This window comes from Eptatretus burgeri, chromosome 2 (genome assembly GCF_056783735.1).
Source record: "Eptatretus burgeri isolate ZD-2024b chromosome 2, Ebu_testis_v1, whole genome shotgun sequence".
In the NCBI taxonomy this organism is placed as follows: Eukaryota; Metazoa; Chordata; class Myxini; order Myxiniformes; family Myxinidae; genus Eptatretus; species Eptatretus burgeri.
In genome coordinates this window covers 73,874,028-73,899,606 of record NC_140962.1, presented here as the reverse complement: position 1 = coordinate 73,899,606, position 25,579 = coordinate 73,874,028, and the positions used below count along the sequence as shown (strand labels likewise).

The 25,579-nt window shown below is 46.4% G+C and overlaps 1 protein-coding gene across 1 annotated transcript in view; it reads left to right on the top strand.

Moving 5' to 3' along the window:
- LOC147032330 (uncharacterized) overlaps positions 1-22,479 on the top strand; it is a 33,063-nt gene extending 10,584 nt beyond the window's left edge. Inside the window, exons 4-7 of the mRNA XM_085858455.1 lie at positions 4,329-4,501; positions 16,841-16,927; positions 21,425-21,469; positions 21,688-22,479. Coding sequence (XP_085714581.1) covers positions 4,329-4,501; positions 16,841-16,927; positions 21,425-21,469; positions 21,688-21,810 — 428 coding nt within the window. The 3' untranslated portion in view covers positions 21,811-22,479. The remainder of the gene's footprint in view (positions 1-4,328; positions 4,502-16,840; positions 16,928-21,424; positions 21,470-21,687) is intronic.
- The last annotated feature ends 3,100 nt before the right edge of the window (positions 22,480-25,579 follow it).

Below are 25,579 nucleotides of genomic sequence, written 5' to 3'. Positions count from 1 at the left end.
AGTGATTTCCAACCCCCCCCCCAAAAAAAAATTGTTTGAGAAAAAAAAATGTTTTGGCATTTTTCCATGTTTTAAGTGATTTCCAACCCCCCCCCCCAAAAAAAATTTGTCAGAGGAAAAAATTTTTTTGCATCTCTACATATTTTAAGTGATTTCCACCCCCCAAAAAAATTGTTTGAGAAAAAATTATTTTTTGCATTTTTACATGTTTTAAGTGATTTCCAACCCCCCGCCCCCAAAAAAAATTGTTACCCCCCCAAAAAGAAAAAAAATTGCATTTCTACATGTTTTAGGTGATTTCCAACCCCCCGCCCCCAAAAAAATTGTTACCCCCCCCAAAAAAGAAAAAAAATTGCATTTCTACATGTTTTAGGTGATTTCCAACCCCCCCAAAAGAAAATTGTAAGAGAAAAAAAAATTTTTTGCAACTTTTTTTTCAACAAAATTTCGATTTTTTTTTTTTTTTTTTGTATTTTTACATGTTTTAAGTGATTTCCAACCCCCCCCCCCCCAAAAAAAAATGTTGGAGAAAAGAACTATAACTGTGTCAGCATTGTTGACATATTTAATGAATAAGATATAAGGTTCACTTGAGTGACCCAGCAGTATTGGCGGCGGAGGTTTTGCACTCTCCCGAGTGCTCCCCCTCTAGTTTTTTATGTATTTATTTTTAATTTGCCGGTGGTGGCTGTTCAGTGCACAATCTTTCTCGTGCACACTCCAGCCATTTTGTTTTGAACCTCCAGCAAAACCATGACAGTGTTTCAATGGATTTGCACCTGTTTCCTTCATAATCACAGCTTTCGTAGATCAGCTCAAGTTTAATATCATCTTTCAGAAGCTTTCATTTTTACATTTTGCACTTACAAGTTACAGGTTTTGGGTGGGAATTTTGATTCTTTAGGGGTTCCAGTAATAACTGACCTTCTCTCAGTTGAAACACATCATGTGGCTTTAACGTCTCATCAGAAATCAATGCTCATCATTCCCTCTTGAGCGTTTGCTGTAGTTTTGGCAAAGCAACATATCACCTCTGCCACCGAAGGTGGATGGAGGTAATCTTTTCACCCTTGTCTGTCTGTCTGTCTGTCTGTTTGTGAACAGGATATTTCAAAAAGTCGTGAATGCATTGGGACGAAATTTGGTGGAGAGCTTGGGTATGCGACATGGACGAAATGATTAAATTTTCCTGAAGATCCGGATCCGAAACCGAGAATTTTTAAAGTGATTCTTCACCATTGAGTGATTGGGTTCAAACAATATATCGCACAATATCTCAGAAAATTGCGGACAGTTTCAGATGAAACTTGGTGGATGAGTTGGTTCTGTGACGAGGACAAGCCAATTAAATTTATTTCACGTCCAAATCCAGATCCGACATATCAGTGGGATATGAAACTTAAGCGAATTAGCCTGGTGGAGGTATGCTCTCTACCGAGTGCCCTTCAAATTCTGAATGCATTTCATCTTTGGATTTGGATTAGTGAGGCAACCAATTTTCTCAACCAAATTTTGAGACATTTTTAGGTCATCTCTCCCGGGATGACCTAATAAAGCCAGACCAAATATCCGTCCGTCCGTACATCTGTCCGTCAACAATTTTTCTTTCCGATCTTGATGAAACTTAGTACATGGGTAGAGGTCGATGAGTGTTGCACAACGATATAACTTTTGTCTGGGGTCAGGGTCAAGGTCACGAGGTCATGTAAGTTATAAAAATCGCCATTTTCAAAACCTATCTAGTCTGCAATTCTACAAGATATTCGGCAACTGTTTATTGATTATGATAGTAAAAAATATTATCTTGTATCTAACTGGACAGATTTTTGAACTTCCGTCCCGTTTGGCCGCCACGTAACCTGGAAGATGGTCAAAAACACCTCCCGGTACAAAGAAAACTTTTTACTTCCGATCTTGATAAAATTTGGTATGTCGGTAGAGGTCGATGAGTGATACCCAACGACATTTTTTCCCGGATTCAATGTCAGGGTCAAGGTCACGAGGTCACGAAAGTTGTGAAAGTCACCATTTTCAAAACCTATCTAGTCTGTCATTTTAGGAGATATCTGGCAACGGTTCATCGATTATGATAGTAAAAAAACATTATAGAGATGACCAACACCCCCACACGGGAGTAATTTTTAGAATCGCTTCCATTTGTGATACAACACAAAACACACTGACACAAACAGACTTCCGATCTCACAGCACACTCAAACTAATATTTATATCCTACATACTTACAGAACATGATAGCAAGCATGTTTCGGCAGCCCGGGTCATCGATAGAGGACCTTTGAGTCATTCGTCATTTTGGTCCTTTACTCCGCTAACCACTGTGGGAAATATGGTGAAGTGATGTTTCGGGTGTGGACCGTTTTGCCTTCAAGAAGGGAAAACACCTGAAACACCGCTTCCCCTTTACCTCCCACGGCAGTTCACATACCACTGTCAATATTTGGTGATAAAATGACTTCATTATCCTTATTTTTATGTCGACGCAGACCTGGGATCTAGTATATAATCTCAATTCATGTTTGTTTGTTTATTTGTTGGTAGATGCTTCAAAAACTAAAAACTAAAAAACTACTGAACCAAATCCAACTAATTTTTGCATGTTGTCTAAAAGGGTACTCCAAGTATGTTTGTGCTGGGGGAGTGGGTTCAGGGTGGGTGGAAGACCCCAAATGTAAATGTGTATTGTGTTGCGCCACTCGATGGGAGCTGGTATTACAAATCATCTTTTTATATCAAGAAAGTTGAAACAATTTAACAATATGCATCACAGTGATGTTGTAATCTGAATGAGAATAATTCAACATTTTCAGAATGTTTCATATCGCTCATTTTAAACAGAGGTTCAAACCAAAGCATCCAACAGTGAACTTCACAGTTGAGCCGAAGTGATTTTCGCTCATGCCGTGTTGATGATTGCGATGTCAGCTGACTTCCAACCAGATGGAAGATGACCTCGGGCAAATGATAGAGTGAATAGAGCAGAGTATTTGTGATGTACAACATGTTGTCTTTCGATTAAATCCGTCAGCAAAGTGATGGGTACTTTTGCTAATTGTCTTTATAAAGACAAATTTTTCATCCGTGAGACAACTATTGTGATTGGTAATACATTATCCCAAGTTCGTGCATGAGATGCAAGACTGAATTGTTGTTGGTGTTAAATAAGATGGTGTAAAAGATGCTGCATCAACGGCGGTAAACTTCTGGAATTTTCTTTTTTCTACGACCGTTAAAATCTTTATTTTATTTCAATTTAATTATATTGTTGAGGGCCGGGGACCGGTGGCGAGAACGACCACGAGGTGGGGAAAGTTACGTCTATTCCCACCGGACTCTCCGGAATTGTAGGCCATCGCTCCGGATAATTCCGTGAGTCGACGGGTCGCGCTGAATCGAACGTGGAACGCCAATATCTCAACCGCATAGTGGAGGATCTTTTTGTCTGGAACCAATTTACCTAATTAACTACGCGGTGTCGACTACCGGGGAACCACGCCCTCGGCACGTCTTGCTCGAACTGGGTCACTCTACTGACTGCGGTAGAGTTCCAACGACCAACTACCAACTCCGGATCGGGTGCAGTCGAGCAGAACTGCCAAAGCCGTGTCGGCAAGGATGAACGGATTATCGGGTATAAAAACCCAGCTAAAACTCAGATCCGAACCATGCTGGACCAATGCAACTAACAGCATTTGTTTTGTCCATAGTTATTCCTTTATCATTTTCCTGAACAGAATACCCCATTCGTTAATGTATCTTAATCACTGTTTTGATGAAGGGTTCAATACCTGAAACATCAGCTTCCCCTCACTTTCAATGGTGGCGAGCATTCCTCGATCAATGTCCTGTCGATTCCAACCATGTTTCAAAAACTCCGATTCATGCCTCGCAGGTAGGACGTTCCTCAGATGCACGCATGCACATACACCTTGTGTTTGGTGTCCTGTCTGGTAGCATTAGTTGGAGGACTTTAAAGATCACTTGGTGTTCTTCGTGAAGAGAAGGCGAGCTATTGCCGGTACCCTGAACAATTTACAAATTCCTGCTTTCACCAACTCAATGGCCAGCGGTTTCTTAAATGTCAGGCCAAGCTCACTGGTTCCTGAAAGACTTGGTCCAATCTTACATGTTCTATGAGCCCATGACTCTACTCGGGGATATGGCACAAGAACTCTCTGGTCAAGAAGAAGATGGTTATTGATAACACCGATGACATAATTCCCACAGTGCACACATCTGAATGTGATGTTATTCTCACCGTTGATCTGTCACAATGTCTGTGTCACGTGGATTGTTTCTGCTCTTTCCAGCATCTCCTGTCAGTGTTATTGAAGAGAAGAACAGTGAAGAAGTAAACGAGGGTAATGAGTTGAAGAAAGTGTGTGTGGAGGTAAAGAATGATGCAGAGGATATTGAGCTGAAGGAAAATGTGGGTGATGAAGAGGTCAATAATGAGGTTGTTGAGGCTGACAAGAAGTACCTGGTAAGCAAGGCATTGGATTACATACGTTATGTACCGATGATTCAAATTATTATCTTGCCAAAACGAAGTTTTTGCAAGATATGTGAGTCAGCTTGTATGTTTTTTATTTTTTAATTTTTTTAATTTTTTATTTTTTGTCTGTAATCACGTATAAAAAATTCTGCAGAGCACAGTTATCATTGGAAATTTTTGTCACTTCGCATATCAGAGGCCTATAGAGGTCCCTTTCAGCGCATAAAATTTTGAAGGTCAAGGTCAAAGGTCAAGGTCACTTTGTCATAAATCAGGAGAGTCGACGAAACCCTTATTTTTTGAGTAATTTTGATCGGATCGTCTTCAAACTTCATGGGAATATAGTTCATGGTCTGGCGCTCAGCTGATTAATTTTTGGTGGTGATTGGCCTTGACCTTCATGGTTAGCGCCTGAGGTCAAACATATTTGACCCCAAGGTCAAATTTTCAAGTTTTAGGAACCATATCGTGTAGCACCTCAAATTGAACACCTCGATGAGTGCTTTCTAGATATGTCAAGCTTGAGACATTATGACATCATTTGGTGACGGTATGAGGCAAATGCATATTTTTCATGGTTACTCTGTAGAACGATTCCCATCGGAATCTCTTGTAGGCAGATATTACTCAAGGAGTCGCTCCTGGTGGATAGCAGCTCTGTTCACCTCAGTGTGACCTTAAAGAAGTCACACGTGGTCACCTTTTGGCAAGATACGGGTCACTCTGTGGGTGACATTGGTTTATTTCATTATTTCTTCCTTTTTCGTTCCAATGAGATTTCTTTCAGTCGTTGAGAGGAAATAATCTTTTCAACACAACATCATTATTTTATCTTATCAGATATATATATATATATATATATATATATATATATATATATATATATATATATATATATATATATATATATATATATATATATATATACACACACATATTTACGGAAATGGCCCTTAATGGGACGACTAAGTATATGATTAGCTCAGATCCCCCATTAAATGCATGTATAGATAGGTTGTTGGTACATTGGACACTATATGTGTGTCGGGAATTGTAAAAGGCTGTATTATTGTTGTGCGGTGGTGATGGAATGAGCTTTCTCTTCTTCCTCCCCTCAATGGATGATAAACCCCGCCCAGTCGAGTGAGAGGGTGTGGCTAAAAGGGATGAAGTGACACGAGGTGGCGGAGTTTGTCGGGGTTTTCAGAGAGAGAGAGAGAGAGAGAGGCGGGCTCGTGTGTCGAAGTGATCAAACGAGAGAAGAAACGGATGCTTCATATAAAGGGTCGAGTGTGTGGAAATAGTCGCTCTTGAAGCGTGCTCGTGATTCAAAACGAGCGAACGAAAGGTTGAGTGTTGAGAAACGGCAGTGGGCTTTTGAGAGGCTGCCTGCACCATGAGGATTCTGCCGTGAAAGGGATGGCAGCCGGCTTTGAGAGGACGAAGCGGAATTCAGGCTTCGAGGCAGGAAGCCAGGAGAGGAGACGCTGGAACCTCTGACTGTCCCTGCTCACACCAACAGCTGAGACGTTCGCCGATCCGCTTGCGGAGCTCGGCACCTCGAGTTGGGCCTTGTCTGGAGGACAGGCCTGCATTTGTGTGCTGGACCACGAGAGAGATCGGCTGAGGCCCATCGTTGATCTGGCGGACTTGTGCCGTCGACATTGCGTGGGGCCGGAACGCGCTGAGGAGGGCATGTGCACGCGGTGCCTTGAGAAGGAAGGGTGCTGCGCCGCCATTTTTGCCACGTGGTGTGGTTCGAGCTGGGAGGTCGAATCCATGGACATCCGCTTGTTACGAGCGACATTCGTGCTTTTTGACACTGTCCTCTCGTCCATGAGACATCACGAAGTACTGTGTCTTTGTCTTGCATGCATGCTGTTTGTCTTTGTCTGCACGTGTTGTATAAGGCATATTTCGGTAGCGACCCCCTCGAGACCTGTAGACCGTGGTTCCCGAGTTAAGAACGGGTTGAGGATTGTTAATAAAACCATTATCATTAATTTTGCTTGTGTTGTGATCCCCGATGTTCCCCAATAAATCTGGTTAATTTGTATGAAGTTGCCGCGACGGATTAATTCGTGTCGCGTCGAGAAACGATCCGTTCCATTGGCATATAACACCAAAATGGTTACAGACTGGTACACTCTGCTCGCTCTCTGACAAAACCAGTCTGTAAACAGTGGTTCTATTTCCCCAACTGGTAAGGTTCAGGATTACGTTGGTATCGCGATTGAAAACTCGTGACCCGAAGCCTGTGCCGAGGAAGCCTGTGCCGAGCCGGCTGGCGTTATAGATCCCGGAGACGGTGGTGGTGAGGGTGGCGCCTAGGACCGGGTGAGAATCCCACCACCCCGGATCCGCAACAAGATAAATATACATACATATATATATATATATATATATATATATATATATATATATATATATATATATATATATATATATATATATATATAGCCTGGTGTTGGCGCAGTGGTTAGGGCAGCGGCTTGGGATCCAAAAGGTTCTGAGTTCAAGCCCCGTTGGGCCACTGAATTAATACACCAGGGGGTTGACTCAGCCTGTCATCCTTCCGAGGTCGGCGAAATGAGTACCATTGTACTGGGCCGGTGTATACCCTGGTTAAAATAGGTGTGCCATATCCCTGTGTTGTAAGAGGCGACCAGGGTTGCGTCAGGAAGGCATCCGGCGTAAAACATGTGCCAAATCACTATGCGGATCATACGGATCATCCGCTGTGGCGACCCCAAACGGGAGCAGCCGAAAGAAGAAGAAGAAGAAGAAGAAGACATATACTATTCTAACCGGGGCATACACCGGGCCCAGTACACTGGTACTCACTTCGCCGACCTCGGAAGGATGACAGGCTGAGTCAACCTCCTGGTGTGTATTAAATCAAGCGGCCAACGGGGCTTGAACTCAGGACCTTTTGGATCCCAAGCCGCTACCCTAACCACTACACTAACACCAGGAGATATATATATATATATATATATATATATATATATATATATATATATATATATATATATATATATATATATATATATATATATATATATATATATATATATATATATATATATATATATATATATATATATATATATATATATATATATATATATATATATATATATATATATATATATATATATATATATATATATATATATATATATATATATATATATATATATATATATATATATATATATATATATATATATACACATATATATATATATATATATATATATATATATATATACATACACATATATATATATATATATATATATATATATATATATATATATATACACATATATATACACACACATATATATATATATATATTGTTGCGGATTCGCGCCTGCCGGCGTGCGAACGGCCACGTAACTCGAATCGCGGCACGTCGCCCACCGGACGGACAATCCAGTCGTGACCCTCTCGGACTAACGCCGGGAACTAGTCACGGGTGGACCTTTCGGTCTCACCGCGATCGAGCCAATCGGCCCCCGCGTGGGATAGGGTTGCTCGCCAAATTCGACCTACCTAAGTACCCACACGGAGGGTAGACCGGGCGATCGCACCTCGCCGCAGGTCGACTTCGGACACGGGCCACTTTAAGCGACCCGTTCCGTACTATCGGATAACCGAGCGGTGTTATTCGTTGGCCTCGACGGTTCGATTAATTATCGGGCGTTTCAGCCCACGACCAACCCTTTACGTGAAGTAAGATGGAGATTCAATAAGAGAAAAGACGAAGCGAAGCGGGAAAACAGTTCAACGTAAAGCACATTTATTCGCGATGAACGGAAAGCACACATATACAATTCCACCAAAAGCACATGTAAAAGGAGAAGAAACACAATATTACACAAAAAGCAAATGTAAAAGAGAAGACAATGCAGAGCTATCCGACTACCGAGCACACGGCAACACTTATACAATTTTACTTCACAGACGGCGCCGACAACACATACCCAAAACCAAAGAAAAAGAACACCCTCAAGGATGAGGCGGGCCTGGGGCCGAGACCGGGTCGGGCCTACCCGTCTGATGATGAGGCGCGAAGTGGCGATGGTGCCTCAACTCTGCGGGCCTCGCGGACAGTGTCTGGTAGGGGGTGGGAAAAGGGGCCCCCTTTGTCGCACTATCTCAGCGCGGGGGAAAACAGGAGGGGGTTGCTGATGCTCGGGGGAAGGAGGATTTTTATTCTGTCTCGGGTCCCGTGACGAGCGTCTCCACCTCGACCAGGTCGCGCCGTCGGCCTCCCGCCTTCAGCTCCCGGCACCGACGCGAGCACCCCCTCGTCCGTCTTCGCCGCCGCCACCTCTCCACAGCTCCGCCTACAACTCGTTCCCTCAGTCTCCTTTCTTGAACTTCCTTCCAGCTCCACCGACGACTCTCTTGAACTCCGAACTCCTCGTTCCAACGCACAACACTTTTACTGACGAACGCAGCCGCTTATATAAGCCCCGTGGCTTCGCCTTTGACCCCCTGCCTTCGACCTTTCACCTCTCCAACTGGCTCCTCATTGGACCGAGGAAAAGTGGGCGTGAACGCTTTTTGATCCATGAATTTGCATATAGCATCCTCACTCCAACGCCCTGGAGGCGGGGCCAAATCGCCCACGCTCTCCGATAGGACGGAACAAAAGTGGGCGTGAGTCGTTTTTGATCCGTTTTTCTGCGGGAAGTCTGTGATGTTTTTGTACACGCTGTTCGGTGCGCGCCCTGCACGAGTCCAGTACCGGTACCCACAAGCGGCGCAAGCACGGTGGCGATGCGACGGTTGCGAGGTGTGACGGTAAAGGTCGTGGCTGTTGTGGTGAAGCGGCGTTGTGGTTGGTGGTTGTTGTGTGATGACTGTTGAGACGTGGTTGGTGGTGGTAGAGATGGTGGCTGGTCCAAACTAAAGATAGGAAAAGAAAAACGGCTATCCTGAAGAGTCGCAGCCCGAGTGAATGACATGTATTCCCACTAGACAACGGGTTTGGGCCTAACTACACATATACTTACGGAGATATCTCACCAAAGGGACCTGAATGGTGGTGTGCGTATTTCGTCAACCACAACACTACCCCCTCCCCTTTTTACAGACTCGTCCCGAGTCGTCAAATTTTCGTGTGCCATCATGTGTAGTTTTCCCCTAGTACATTTTACCTACGGATCCCTGAGTGCGACATTCATGGTATTCGTGTCCCCAAAATAAATAACCTGAGGGCTGAGTAACTACCTAAACAAACTCACTCACACGGACGACTTAAATAAAATTGCCGGCGCTAGACAGACATGCCGGGGGCGCACTCATATGTACAGTACATCTTAACCTTAACTTACAAATTTTACACTAAACCATGGCCCAGGATCATTGAACTCTGCAAAAAGAAAGCAGTCAGCAGGGAGCCAGGCTGCCCGCATGCAGTCTCTGGCTCAAACAATGCAGGTGACAGGAAACGTGGCTGGCTGCTCACACGCAGTCCAAGGCCTTCCCTTTTGAACTGAACGCAGTGAACCACAACGGTGCATGGGCTGCACAAACGCAGTCTCCGTGCCAGCTCAAGTGGCACACGCAATGAACACAACGAATGGATGGATGAATGGTTTGAACTGAACGCAGTGAACCACAATGGTGCATGGGCTGCACAAATGCAGTCTCCGTGCCAGCTCAAGTGGCACCCGCAATGAACACAACGAATGGATGGATGAACACAAACACGGTGCACGGGCCGCCACTGCAGGCCCGTGTTGTAGCTGCCAACAGGGCAGTTCTTGCAGCTTGCAAACTGTTGCCTTGATCCTGGCGCACATGGCAATGAACAGGGGGGGCAAAGCAAAAATCGAACGGGGCTGGTGAACAGGGGCAGTGGGCATGGCATGGCAAAGGCAGCAGGCAAACACAGCCCGCAGAAGAAGGCCGCTGCAGGCAAACACAGCCGGCAGACGAACTGGCCGGCACAGGCCTTGAAGAAAACAGCCAGCCGGCAGATGAAGTGGGCTGGCACAGGCCTTGCAGCAACACAGCCAGCAGATGAAGTGGCCGGCACAGGCCTTGAAGCAAAACACGGCCAGCCGATGAAGTTGGCCAGCCTTTGCCGTTCAGTGGAGGTTGGTGGAGGGAGTGCGGTGGTGCTGGCCACTCGGAAGGCGGGCTCGGACCCACCTACCTGTCTCCCTCCCACCTATCGCCTTTGCCTGTCACTGTACATACCCACTCCCTTAATTTGTCAAACCCCAATTTAGCCCCAACTTATTTTTTTATTATTATTATTATTATTATTTTTTTTTTTTACTTCCCCACTATAAATCGTCCCCTAACCCCCTTTATCGTCTTTGTTCGGCTAACCTATCCTGTCACCTAGCCTACTTCCAACCCCTACGTTCCCTTCCCGGAGGGGAATAAGGGAGAGCTAACGTCCTGTGTCGAGGCCCAATCTAAGCCTCAAGATGGCCTCCCCAGAGTTCGGCGATCTATAACCAAAGTGGGTCCAGCGGCCCACAACGAGAGCGAGGGGATGGATGGTGCGGAGGGGTACACTTCCTAATCTACCCTAACCATTTAACTGTTAAACTACCCCGGGGCTTTCAACAAGCGCCTCTCGCTTAAACTATTGGTTCTAACAACCCACATTCCCGTCGCCTGTGTTGGTGTCCTTACAATTTCGGGCCTCGCCCCCCAATTTTCTCTCCGTGCCCTCACACGGTCTCATGGCTGGGACACGTGGCTCCCTTTGGCAGGCACGACCCTCTTCCGAATCTCCAGCTATGGCACCCCCCGGGCACTACACTGCCTCCGAGCCTTCCAGCTCCCTAACACCGGGGAGTGCCCCCCATGGCACCTCCCCTGAAACGCACACGTGGCAGGCTGGCTTCCCGGGCCCCTTTCCGAGGGTCACCCGTGCCCACAACACTGCCCACGCGGCTAATGGCGCCCCGGGCCCCCGCACCAAGCAGGCGCACCCGTGCCCACTACGCTATCCCGGCCCCCCATGGGCCCTTGGCCTACCACGGCCGACTAGCCTGGTGCCCGGGGTACCCACTCAGCGATACTCACTTTTCGCAGCCACGCTCCCAGCCTGTCAACAGGGCTCCTGCACCCTCCAAACGGGTTTCGAGCCTACTTCCCCACCAACAACAAAACGACTTCCATTTTTCAATTTAACTAACCCCCTCACTCACTCTACACTGACCCCGGGGGTCCCTTGGGCGGGAGTCACTCCTCCCCCCAATCACTCATCGCACCATGCATTCCCCATTCACTCCCCACACACAGACCCGCTGGCCTCACTCACTCACCATGTACTCACCTCACAACTCTTCAACACACACACCGCTGAACTCTGCCATCCTTCTAACTACATCCCCTAACTAACTCGTGCTCCCACGTCGTCCCTTAAACTATAGCACGTTCCATTTAACACTACGTAGCTAAGCTACGTCCCCTCTACACATTCACTGTCTGTCACTGTCTCCAAATCAATAAAAAATCATTTTATTTCCGAACCTAAATCTGGCTGCAATCCTAAGAACTAATCCATTCCACGGACTCCATGAGGACTTACCCCTGCCCCATGAAGTCGGTCTAACTAAGCTAACCCTTCCCCCTAACTAGTTTCCATCCTGTGCCCAGGGTAAGGGGGTCTTCCACCCCTTGCCCAGGAATCCTGTGCACCCGAAAGTGAGGCTTGCCTTTATTTATTTATTTATTTTTTCTTTCATGCGCACCTCCAGCGCGGCAACTCGCGCTCGCACCTGCCCGTGACGTCATGCAGCTGCACGTGTTCCTCGTCCCTCCTTGGACAGTACCATCTGGCAGGGATACCCCTCCTGCCAGATTCCAACCCCACGTGCAGCCATGACGTCACCGTGCGCATAAAAAAAAACACAAGCCCCACGTCTCGAGGGGTTCCCCACGCGAACACATGTGTTTTGCCCGTTGGAGCTTAACACACCCGATCGCGTGGAGAACCCGTCCGGTCCAAATCCATAATCCTGCCTAAACTTTGTCCGTCCGTGGGATCGGCAAATCCACCGTGTGCGTTTCCGGACCGGGACTTCACTCTCGCAAGCGAGCACGTGGCGGCCTCGTGCGTTGCACAGCACGGACCTCGTGCTCACTGCTGGGTGAACCCGGCACGGTCCCCGAAACAACTACAGCCGCTACTCGGCTTTCTTTCCTCACATGTCGCCGTCGTCGACGCCATTCGACACACGCACTCCCGCGTGTTCCGACGCTCACACTCCATTCCATTACATTCACCCCGGGAGACGCGGCTGCGTGCTCCCGCATGCCAACCGACATCTCCCTCACATACCGCTCTCTCACACACACTGTCTCCCTTGCACTCGGCCGTTCACTCACTCGCGGCCTTTCACTCACTCGTGGTGCCTCACTCATACACGCGGGGGCACTCACCCGCGGTGCCTCATCCACACACCGTGCCTCACTCACACACGCGGGGGCACTCACCCGCGGTTCCTCATCCACACACCGTGCCTCTTTTATACACGGCGTGCTGGGAAGCACGTACTCCGGCACAATCGCCACCTCACCACTCACACACGGGGTCGCTTCCACACACGGGGGCACACTCACACCTTGCACCACACACACAGGGACAACCACACTGGGGATTCGTGTCCCCACAAGGGTCTCCGGGGCCTCTATACCCCCCAAGCTTTCCGTGCACCCGTTCGCAGCACTCCTCCCCTCAACCTCGCAAAGCACGACCGAACTCACCTGGTCGTGACTCGCCTCAAGGGGGCATACTCCCTCCCCTCGTTCCTGGAGGAGGCCATCCAGCTGCTCGCACCGGGTCCCTGCATGCTCCGCGAGCTCAACCTCATCGTTCTCCACTACCTCCGTGTGTGTGTGTGCGTCACTTACCCCGTCTTCATCGTGTAGTCTCTCCTCTATTTTTTCTGTCGTCTCCTCGTGTCTATTGGTCTCTGCTTCTTTCTGGCGTCTTTCCCTTATCTTTATGTAGGTCAACCTTGCTTTCTCTTTAAGTCGCTCCCGTCCTTCCCTGTTTTTCACTCCTTGCTCTTTCACGATCTCCGTGTACCTCATCCTTGCTTTCCGTATTAATTGTTCTTTTCTCTCCCTCCCAATTACTTTCACCTCGTCTCTTGTCTCCCGAATTATTTTTTTACCCGCCTCCACCGCGGGCCTGTCAGCCGCTGCACCCCCTCCCAGCTCGTTCGCTCCTACACGTGGAGTCGCCATTTTTAAGCTCCCTGCTAACGGCCTTCATGCCCGCCTGCAGGCATCGGCCCATGTTCTGCGTCTCACCCCGCAGCTCTTTCATTTCTTCCTTCATGTTTGCTTCCATCTTTTGTGCATTCGCATCCATCTTTTCGTTCATTTGTTGTGTATTCGCATCCATCTTTTCGTTCATTCCTTTCATTTCGTTTTTCATATCCGCATTGATCTTCGCTGTCATTTCCGCATTCATTTTTGCCAGCATGGTGAATAGCTGGGTCATGTCGGGTGCGCTTGGGTGAGCCATTTCGGCAGGGGTTGGGGAAGGGTTTTGGTGGAGAGGGGGAGGGGAGGTGTCATACACCGCGGCCGCTGCCGCACCTATTTCGGGCTCTGGGTTCAGTTAGACGAGTTCATGTTCCTGCACGGGCATTCCATCCTGGGCCATGGATCCTACACATTCCACATCCATTTCTAATACCCCCGGCTCCCGCTCGCCTTGAGACGCCATCTTGTTTCTCGTGAAGGGTTAATTTCGCTCGCTCGTAATTTGGAGGGAATCGGGGGTCGCTTCTCTCACCCCTGGACCGATTCCCGTGAATTTCGCTGGAGACAGGAGAGCCTGTTGTCCCGTTCTCCAATACCAGTGCCGCGAGGAGGGCGATGAATTTGTATCGCACGACCTGACACCAGTGTTGCGGATTCGCGCCCGCCGGCGTGCGACGGCCACGTAACTCGAATCGCGGCACGTCGCCCACTGGACGGACAATCCAGTCATGACCCTCTCGGACTAACGCCAGGAACCAGTCACGGGTGGACCTTTCGGTCTCACCGCGATCGTGCCAATCGGCCCCCGCGTGGGATAGGGTTGCTCGCCAAATTCGACCTACCTAAGTACCCACGCGGAGGGTAGACCGGGCGATCGCACCTCGCCGCAGGTCGACTTCGGACACGGGCCACTTTAAGCGACCCGTTCCGTACTATCGGGATAACCGAGCGGTGTTATTCGTCGGCCTCGACGGTTCGATTAATTATCGGGCGTTTCAGCCCACTACCAACCCTTTACGTGAAGCAAGATGGGGATTCAATAAAAGAAAAGACTAAGCGAAGCGGGAAAACAGTTCAACATAAAGCACATTTATTCGCGATGAACGGAAAGCACACATATACAATTCCACCAAAAGCACATGTAAAAGAAGGAGACACACAATGCAATATCACACAAAAAGCAAATGTAAAAGAGAAGACACAATGCAGAGCTATCCGACTACCGAGCACACGGCAACACTTATACAATTCTACTTCACAGACGGCGCCGACAACACATACCCAAAACCAAGAAAAAGAACAGCCTCAAGGATGAGGCGGGCCTGGGGCCGAGACCGGGTCGGGCCTACCCGTCTGATGATGAGGCGCGAAGTGGCGATGGTGCCCCAACTCCGCGGGCCTCGCGGACAGTGTCTGGTAGGGGTGGGAAAAGGGGCCCCCTTTGTCGCACTATATCAGCGCGGGGGGGAAACAGGAGGGGGTTGCTGATGCTCGGGGGAAGGAGGATTTTTATTCTGTCTCGGGTCCCGCGACGAGCGTCTCCACCTCGACCAGGTCGCGCCGTCGGCCTCCCGCCTTCAGCTCCCGGCACCGACGCGAGCACCCCCTCGTCCGTCTTCGCCGCCGCCACCTCTCCACAGCTCCGCCGACAACTCGTTCCCTTGGTCTCCCACTTCCTTCCAGCTCCACCGACGACTCTCTTGAACTCCGAACTCCTCTTTCTGACGAACGCAGCCGCTTTTATAAGCCCCGTGGCTTTGCTCTTTGACCCCCTGCCTTCGACCTTTCACCTCTCTAACTGGCTCCCTATTGGACCGAGGAAAAGTGGGCGTGAACGCTTTTTGATCCATGAATTTGCATATAGCATCCTCACTCCAACGCCCTGGAGGCGGGGCCAAATCGCCCACGCTCTCCGATAGGACGGAACAAAAGTGGGCGTGAGTCGTTTTTGATCCGTTTTTCTGCGGGAAGTCTGTGATGTTTTTGTACACGCTGTTCGGTGCGCGCCCTGCACGAGTCCAGTACCGGTACCCACAAGCGGCGCAAGAACGGTGGCGATGCGACGGTTGCGAGGTGTGACGGTAAAGGTCGTGGCTGTTGTGGTGAAGCGGCGTTGTGGTTGGTGGTTGTTGTGTGATGACTGTTGAGACGTGGTTGGTGGTGGTAGAGATGGTGGCTGGTCCAAAATAAAGATAGGAAAAGAAAAACGGCTATCCTGAAGAGTCGCAGCCCGAGTGAATGACATGTATTCCCACTAGACAACGGGTTTGGGCCTAACTACACATATACTTACGGAGATATCTCACCAAAGGGACCTGAATGGTGGTGTGCGAATTTCGTCAACCACAACAATATATATATATATATATATATATATATATATATATATATATATATATATATATATATATATATATATATATATATACACACATATATATATATATATATATCTATATATATATATATATATTTATATATATATATATAAACTCACACATATATATATATATATACACACACATATATATATATATATATATATATATATATATATATATATATATATGCACACACACACACACACACACACACACACACACACACACACACACACACACACACACACACACACCGAGCGTAGTGGTGTACGCCTCTAATCCGGCTACTCGGAGGCTTGGGTTGGAGGATCGCTTGAGGACGGGAGCTCTGCACTGGGCCGCGCTATGAGAGGGTGTAGGGCAGCCCGGAATCATGGGAAACCCAATCCTTATCCCTGTGTCCTAAGAGGTGACCAGGGTTGCGTCAGGAAGGGCATCCGGCGTAAAACCTATGCCAAATCAGTATGCGGATCATTACAGATGATCTGCTGTGGCGACCCCTAACGGGAGCAGCTGAAAGATGAACAACATTTATATATGTTATATATTACTATACATTTAAACTGTGAAATCGATCTCATTATGATCAACTGTTATTGATTTACTTGACATATATAGCTGCTTGCAGAGTGGAAGCATAATCCACCATCAAATATACATGTTTTGTTCTTGCCTTTGTTGTCAGATTGGGGACTGGGAGGTTCTCTCAAAACTTGGACAAGGAAAGTTTACAGACGTATACAAAGCAAAGAAGATCATCTCTGGAGAAAAGGTACAAGCTTATGGTATACTTCCTGCCTCTTTCTTTCAATTTCTGAGAGCTAAAACACAGCTCGTGGAAGAGCAAAAACGCAGAACAAACCAGAACGGCACTCGGAAGAGCACATCCCGCCGACAAGTTGAACTGTTTACATTTTGTATGCCAATGATAAGCCAAATCTGTATCTGGACCTTAGCTAAAATAAAATCGGCTTGTTCTTGTCACCTCCCCAACTCGTCCACCAAGTTTTGTCATAATCTATCCACAACGTTTCGAAATATAGTTTTGTGCTGCATATCCATTCATCCATTGGGACCATATTCTGCACAGAGCGTCGGTGCTGCCAAAGCAGTCTACAAGGCTGTTGGGCACAATCCTCGACGGGTCGCCACTGCGACACAGGACACTCCAATGGCTCAATCATCCCAGCAAGCTTGTACTCATTTTGCCACCCTCGAAAGGATGACAGGCTGAGTAATCCCAACCTGGTATTAATTCAACGGCAAAGCAGGATTTGAACTTCAGACCTTAGAATCAATCCAAAGCCCACCACCCTAACCATTAAGCCAACACCAGGCATATAAAAGGTTCCAGATGAATCCCAAGCCCACCATCCCACATATAGTTTTTAGCCTAATCCCTCAATTGTGAAGAATCACTTCAGAAGTTAAAAAGTATCTCGTATCCATATCCGGATTCGTATCTTCACCAAAATCGCAACAATTCATCCATGTCGTACACCGAACCTGCCCACAAAATTTTGTCTAAATCCATCCGCAATGTTTTGATATATCCTGCTCACATACAGACAGACCGGGATGAAAACATAACCTTCGTTGGAAGAGGTAATCAGAACAGTCCAGAAAAAAACAAAGTGAAAAGCAAGGAAACACAGACAGCACAATCGAGGGATACAACAGAGGGAGGGAATTTGAAAAAACAATGAGAGCTGTCTCGAATGAGAACCCTCACCTCTGAGCTGTCTCGACTGTGTTTGAATCTTAACCCAGGTATAAACTATCAACCTTGTATTTCGCAGGTCAGGCGATTCATCAATGTGTGCGCTGTCCAAATCAGGTCAGGTCAGGTATGGGAGCATGTGTCGGAGCAGCTCGTCGCTGCGTCCACTTTCCGCCAGAACTCCAAGGGCCTCCGTCTGGCCAACCCCCAGGTAGATGCCTGGCCCATCCCCATCTCCTTGAGATGTTGATCAATCTGCTGCAACCACGAGGAATGTGGTCGGCCCATTGGCCTCCTCCATTCACGAGGCTCCCTCGCTACGAGTATCTGGTGAGCAGGATCAGCATCAGCAAAACGAGCCACGTGTCCATACAGCTACAGCTGACACTCATGGACTATGCAGGAAAAAATCTAATTTGAGTCTTTCTCAGCAACCACTCGTGAGACACAAAGTCCGACTAGCGATCGCAAAGGATTCTCCGAAGAGACCTGGTACCAAAGGAATTAAGTCTCCGTCTGAGATCCCTTGTCAGAGTCCAAGTCTCACATCCATAGAGCAAGACTGGAAGCACCAAGGACCTGAACACTCGGACTTTCATCCTCCTGCACAGGTACCGGCAACACCACACCCCATGATCCAGCAAATCCACGACTCTCCGGGCCCGAACCAGACATCTGTTGACCTCTGGCTCACAACTGGCAGAGACATGAATATTTCTGCCAAGGTTAGTGAATCTCTCTGTGACCTCAACATCCTCGTCACAAACCTGTACAGACAGGGTAGCAGCATCAAATATGTCATTGAAAGCCTGGATCTTCGTTTTGACCCTGTAAACCCGTAATCCCAGTGGCTCAGACTCCTCATTCAGCACCTCGAGGGCCCCCATAAAGATATCCAGAGTCTCCGCAAAGCTGACTACATCATCTGCGAAATCAAGGTCAGAGATCTTGACATTGCCAAACGATCCACTGTTACTTAATCTCTCTGACATCCTCCCCATAATCCAGTCCATGCAAGTGATGAAAAATGTGGGGGCCAGTTCACACCACTCATGAACTCCAGTAACAACTGGAAATATGTCAGAGATGGTATCACCACATCTCACAGGACTCTCAGTGTCAGAGTGTTGTTCAGACATCAGATTGACAAGTTTTGGTGGCACCCCATGAATACCAAGAATCTTCCAGAGGGCAACCTGATTCTCTGAATCAAACACTTTTCAGAGATCAACATACGCTGCAAGCAGCCCCTGCCGAAACTCTCATATGTGTTCGGTGAAGACCTGAAGAGCAAGGATATGGTCAATCGTTGACCTCTTTGGTATAAAGCCTGACTGCACTGGACGCAGGTGCTCAAGCCGATGGTGGGAACCTGATGAAGAATTCGCCAAGCAAAGACCTTGCCTGGCACTGAGAGTAGAATCACCCCTCGGTAGATGTTGCAGTCTTGGCGATCACCCTTCCCTTTCCAGAGAGGGACAACAAGGCCTCTCTTCCAGTCAGCTGGGATGATGCCTGTGTTCCAGGCAGAGCACAGAACTGCATGCAACGACACGAGTGCAGCATTTCCACCAGGCTTGAGAAGCTCAGCATGGATGCCACAGATTCCTGGAGCTTTATCCCATTTCAACCGGTTCACCGCACTCTGTGTTTCCACAAACAAAGGTGGACCGCAGTTGATTTGATGGTCAGCAATAGGGATAGTAACACCCCTGACATCTAACTCGAAGGCTGGTGGATCAGCCTGGTACAGCCGCTCAAAGTAACCGGCCTAGTGGGCCTTCACTTCGGACTCCTCTGTCTAGAGCTCACCTCCCTCTGCTCTAACTGCAGTCCACAGAGGGATGGGCTTGGAGGAACGCAATGCACGAATTTTCCAGTAAGCAAGACTAGAATCACTTCACCACAGGTGATGCTCTACCCCCTCACAGATCCCTTGCACATCGGCCTCCTTGTCCACCCTTAGTGCACGTACAGTTTTATGCCTCAGCTCCCTGACCAGCTCAGTTCTGCCATTCAGTCTGGTCCTGTGACTCTGGACAATGGTATCCAGTGTCCCTTGAGAGACAAAATTCCTCTTTGCCCTCCAGTGAGTTCCAAGACATCTGCCGGCAACTTCAAGGACGTTGGTCTTGAAGGCACTCCACAACTCTGCAGGGTCCCCCAAGGCACCCAGACCCCCCAAATCTCCACTCGGCCTGTTCGCAAACTCTTCAGCTACCCTCCAATCCTTGAGCTTGCCAACATCCAGCCTAGGCTGGGATGGTACCATTCTCCTGGATTTAAGCTGCAACTTCAGAGTTGCTTCAACAAGCCTGTGGTCAGTATTGAGGAGCTGAGCACTCCAGTAGACCTTGCAGTTCTGTATTATCCTCCAGCGACCATCAACGATCACATGGTCAATCTCCTTTGCCACACCACCAGCGTTGGAATATCAAGTACAGCGATGAGCCTGTGGTTGCTGAAACCATGAACCAGCCACCCTAAGTCCATGACTTCTTTCAAAGTCTCGGAACTTAGTGCTGTTCTTGTTCACATTTCCAGACCCGGTGGGACCAACACATGTATCGTAACCATCCCTATCAGTTCCAATTGATGCATTGAGATCCCCCAAGACTACAACAGTATCTCACCTGGGGCACTGATCGACCACAGACTCGAGTGTGGCATAGAATGCGTCCTTCATGGTGAGATCACTCGCCTCAATCGGAGCATTTACATAGACCAGGGAAATGACACGCAAGGAGTGACAAATCGTTCATCTCATAATACACTTGTTGACCAGTGTTACCTCAATTATTGTTGGAGTCAGCTTGTTGGACACAGCTACAGCAACTCCTTGGGCATGGGAACCATCAGAGCGACCAGACCAAGAGTAGGTGTAATCACCTGCCATGATCTCGCTGCAATCCTGTCTCCTTACCGCAGAGAGTGCTGCAATACTGATGTCCAAATGCTTGAGCTCAGATCATAACAGAGACAGGTGATCATTCTCTCTTGGGGATAGGACATTCCAGGCACCCACCCGAAGGGACTGCCTCAGGTTAACCCAAGGAGACCGCTGTCTGGTGGATGACACCTCAGAACCACCCCGACAGAGACAACCGCAATCTGAGGCTGGAAGATTAACCCATGGTTTCCCTCCTATCATCAAAAATTGTGGGTCCCGAAGGTTTTGTCCCAATCCCGTCATTCGGCGAGCTGCCCTGTGAAGGGCAGCTTTACAGGAGGTACTCCCATGGAGTGGGTTTTCAGATTTATTTTTGCTTTTGGTATGTTTTGCTGGATGAAGTGTTTTACGGTGGCTGGAGTGCAAATCCTTCCAACAACCTCCTCATAAAAAGTAACTCAACTGCAGGAGGACGTCCACAGACGCAGTTGGGCACTAGATATGGATGGCCGTTGGCTCAAAATGAGCTCCTCTGCCCTTTGACTTGTGTGGAAATGGACATAAATCATTTATCATGAGACACCAATATTAGTTTTTTAACTTGTTTTCCCAAATTGTAAGTATGATGTTATAATTTGACATTTTCTCTCCTCTTTCAGGCTGCGTTGAAGATTATGCATGTGGGGAAGTACAATCAATTAAATGTAAGTTTGTGTGAATGAGGATATAATGGTGTTTAAACTGCTGAACGATTACAGTTTAGATCATTGTCTGTGATGGAGAATGGTGTTCCCTGAGGCGGTTGAGCCTCTCTTGGTGAGAGTTACAATTTTATGGTTGTAGTTATGGGGTAAGTTAAAGTTTATATGGTTTAATCGAAGGAGTTGTTTGCTAAATCATTGCTTTTGATTCTTTTTTGCAGCTCCATTATGAAGCTGCATCCATAAAGATGCTTGACCATCCAAACATTGGTAAGTGTGGATATATCTCTCGTAGTTTTTACAAAATAAGTTACAAATTGTGCTTTTGTGGCACAAATCTCTAATTATCACTAAACTATTCGCTTTTCTTCAAGTGAATCCAAATCATAGTTGAAGTTTGCAAACACCCTTTTTGATTGCTTGTTCTTAATAGAAGTACCATTCATCCTTTATATGATACCACCTGTAGCAAAACTGCAAAGTATTTGAAATCAAGTGATCATCACCACATTTCATGTTTCGGAGAGAATAGAATAATGAGCTTTAGATCATCAATTTTCCATTTTGAGATTAAAATGCAATTTAATTTTCTCAAGATTGGTCTTTGAGGTTCGATGGGATGGTGCAGAGGTAACATACCTGCCTTTGCAGAGTTAGCGCACTTGAGCTGTCTTATATGAGTTCAAATTCCCACTGCCAACAAAAAAACCATCGGACTGGTGCTTCACCGATAGCAGGGTAAGGGATGCAAGAGGAGGACACTTGAAAAAAGATTGCACAAGGGCAAGAATGAGAGTGAGGGAAAGGGGAGGAGAACACGGGGAGTGAACAAGCTGAATAAATAAGGCGTTTGAGCGAGGATGGTAATCATGATGGTGATTGACGATGTGAAGAAATAACGAGAACTGGTGTGAGAGTTAGAGGTTAAATGGGTTCGGCTGAATCAGCCGAGGCAAAGCGCAGGATAAAACTAGAAAGTAGAACATGACACAAATGCATCAATGGATATCCCTTTACCCACGTTAGATGTCAATCCACTTTTACGTTTGATATCAATTAAAGGTCACATAAATAGGTAGAGAGAGAGAGAGAGAGAGAAAGAGAGAGAGAGAAAGAGAGAGAGAGAAAGAGAGAGAAAGAAAGAGAGAGAGAGAGAGAGAGAGAGAGAGAGAGAGAGAGAGAGAGAGAGAGAGAGAGAGAGAGATATATATATATATATATATATATATATATATATATATATATATATATATATATATATATATATATATATATATATATATATATATACAGAGATACAGAGATACAGAGAGAAACAGATAAATAGAAGAGTGACAACATCAGATGCTTCCAACTTGAGTTTTGGTCTGCAAAATTGTTTTTGAAGGCAACATGACCTTTGATCTGTTCAATTTGAAATCGAATCAGTTCATCGTTTTATTTTAGTCCAGACGTATGTTAAATATCGTTGAAATCTCTTGAGTGGTTTATAATTGTTGCAGTAACACAGTTTTCTGTTGCAGTCTATTCTATTACAGTCTATTGCAGTCTATTCTATTACAGTCTATTTCAGTCTCTTCAATTACAGTCTATTCTATTACAGACTATTCTATTACAGTCTATTCTATTACAGTCTATTCTATTACAGTCTATTCTATTACAGTCTATTCTGTTACAGTCTCTTCTATTACAGTCTATTCTGTTACAGTCTCTTCTATTACAGTCTATTCTATTACAGTCTCTTCTATTACAGTCTATTCTATTACAGACTATTCTATTACAGTCTATTCTATTACAGTCTATTCTGTTACAGTCTCTTCTATTACAGTCTATTCTATTACAGTCTATTCTGTTACAGTCTATTCTGTTACAGTCTCTTCTATTACAGTCTATTCTATTACAGACTATTCTATTACAGTCAATTCTATTACAGTCTATTCTGTTACAGTCTCTTCTATTGCAGTCTATTCTATTACAGTCTATTCTATTACAGTCTATTCTATTACAGTCTATTCTATTACAGTCTATTCTGTTACAGTCTCTTCTATTACAGTCTATTCTATTACAGTCTATTCTGTTACAGTCTCTTCTATTACAGTCCATTCTATTACAGTCTATTCTGTTACAGTCTATTCTATTACAGACTATTCTATTACAGTCCATTCTATTACAGTCTATTCTATTACAGACTATTCTATTACAGTCTATTCTGTTACAGTCTCTTCTATTACAGTCTATTCTATTACAGTCCATTCTATTACAGACTATTCTATTACAGTCTATTCTATTACAGTCTATTCTATTACAGTCCATTCTATTACAGTCTATTCCGTTACAGTCTATTCCGTAACAGTCTATTACAGTCTATTCTGTTACAGTCTATTCTATTACAGTCTCTTCTATTACAGTCTATTCTGTTACAGTCTCTTCGATTACAGTCTATTCTGTTACAGTCTATTCTATTACAGTCTGTTAGTCTATTCTGTAACAGTCTATTGCAGTCTATTCTATTACAGTCTATTCTATTACAGTCTGTTAGTCTATTCTGTAACAGTCTATTGCAGTCTATTCTATTACAGTCTGTTAGTCTATTCTGTAACAGTCTATTGCAGTCTATTCTATTACAGTCTATTCTATTACAGTCTATTCTGTTACAGTCTCTTCGATTACAGTCTATTCTGTTACAGTCTATTCTATTACAGTCTGTTAGTCTATTCTGTTACAGTCTATTGCAGTCAATTCTATTACAGTCCAAAGTTATGCCAAGTTCGGTCAGGATCGCTGAAGCGTTCTACAAGTTATTGTTGTGACGAAATCATCAAGCACGGGTGGACAACATGAAAACGTAATGCCTTTAGTAACGGAGGCATAAAAATATGCAAATGGTCACAAAGTACACGGGAACGAGACCAGGAGATGAACAACAATCAGGTCAGGTATTGGAGCATGCGACAGAGCTGCCAGATTTAAGTTGCAACTTCAGAATTGCTACAACAAGCCTGTGGTCGGTACTGAAGAATTGAGCACGCCGGTAGATCCTGCAGTTCTGGATCATCCTCCAGCGACCATGAATGAGCACATGGTCAATCTCCTTTGCCACATCACCAGCATTGGAATACCAAGTCCAGTGATGAGCCTGTGGGTGTTGAAACCATGAACCAGCCACCCCAATCCATGACTTCCAGCAATGTCAAGTAACTTGGTGAGATTCTGGTTCACAGTTCCAGATCCATGGGGACAGACACATGTCTCATAACCATCCCTATCAGTGCCAGATGATGCATTGAAATCCTCCAAGACAAGAAGAGTATCTTGCCTGGGGCACTGATCAACCACAGACTCGAGCACGGCATAGAATGTCCTTCACGGTGAGATAATTCACCTCAGTGCATGCTGCGGTGCACAAATGCTGCGGTGCATTTACAGAGACCAGAGAAACAACACCCAAGGACTGATGAATCCAGTCTTGTAATACGCTCGTTGACTGGTGTTACTTCAATTATCATAGGAGTTAGCTTATTGGACACAGCTACAGCACCTGCTTGGGCGTGGTAACCATCAGAGTGACCAGACCAATAGTAGGTGTAACCAGCTGCCATAATCTCACCACTCTCCTGTCTCCGAATCTTAGGGAGTGCTTCAATGCCGATGTTCAAACGCTGGAGCTCATACGACAACAGACAGGTTATCATCCTCTCTTAGGGAGAGGACATTCCAGGCATCCACCCAAAGGAACCGTCTCAGGTTGACCCATAGAGACCACCGTCTGGTGGATGACGCCTCAGCACCACTCCATCACACACCACCGCAATCTGACCCAAGATGTTTACCCCGTGCGTTTCATCCCATCAAATATTGGGGGTCCAGAAGTCTTTACCCCAATCCTGTCATCCGGTGACCTGCCTTGCGAAGGACAGCAGCACAAGACGTACTCCCACGGAGTGGGTTTTCAGTTTTCTTTGCGTTCATGGGTTTTGCGGAATGAAGTGTTTTACGGTGGCTGGAGTGCAAATCATGCACAACCTCCTGAAATGAAGTATCCCGACTGCAGGACATCCGCAGACACAGTTGGACACGAGATATGGATGACTGTTGGATCACGAGGTGCTCCTC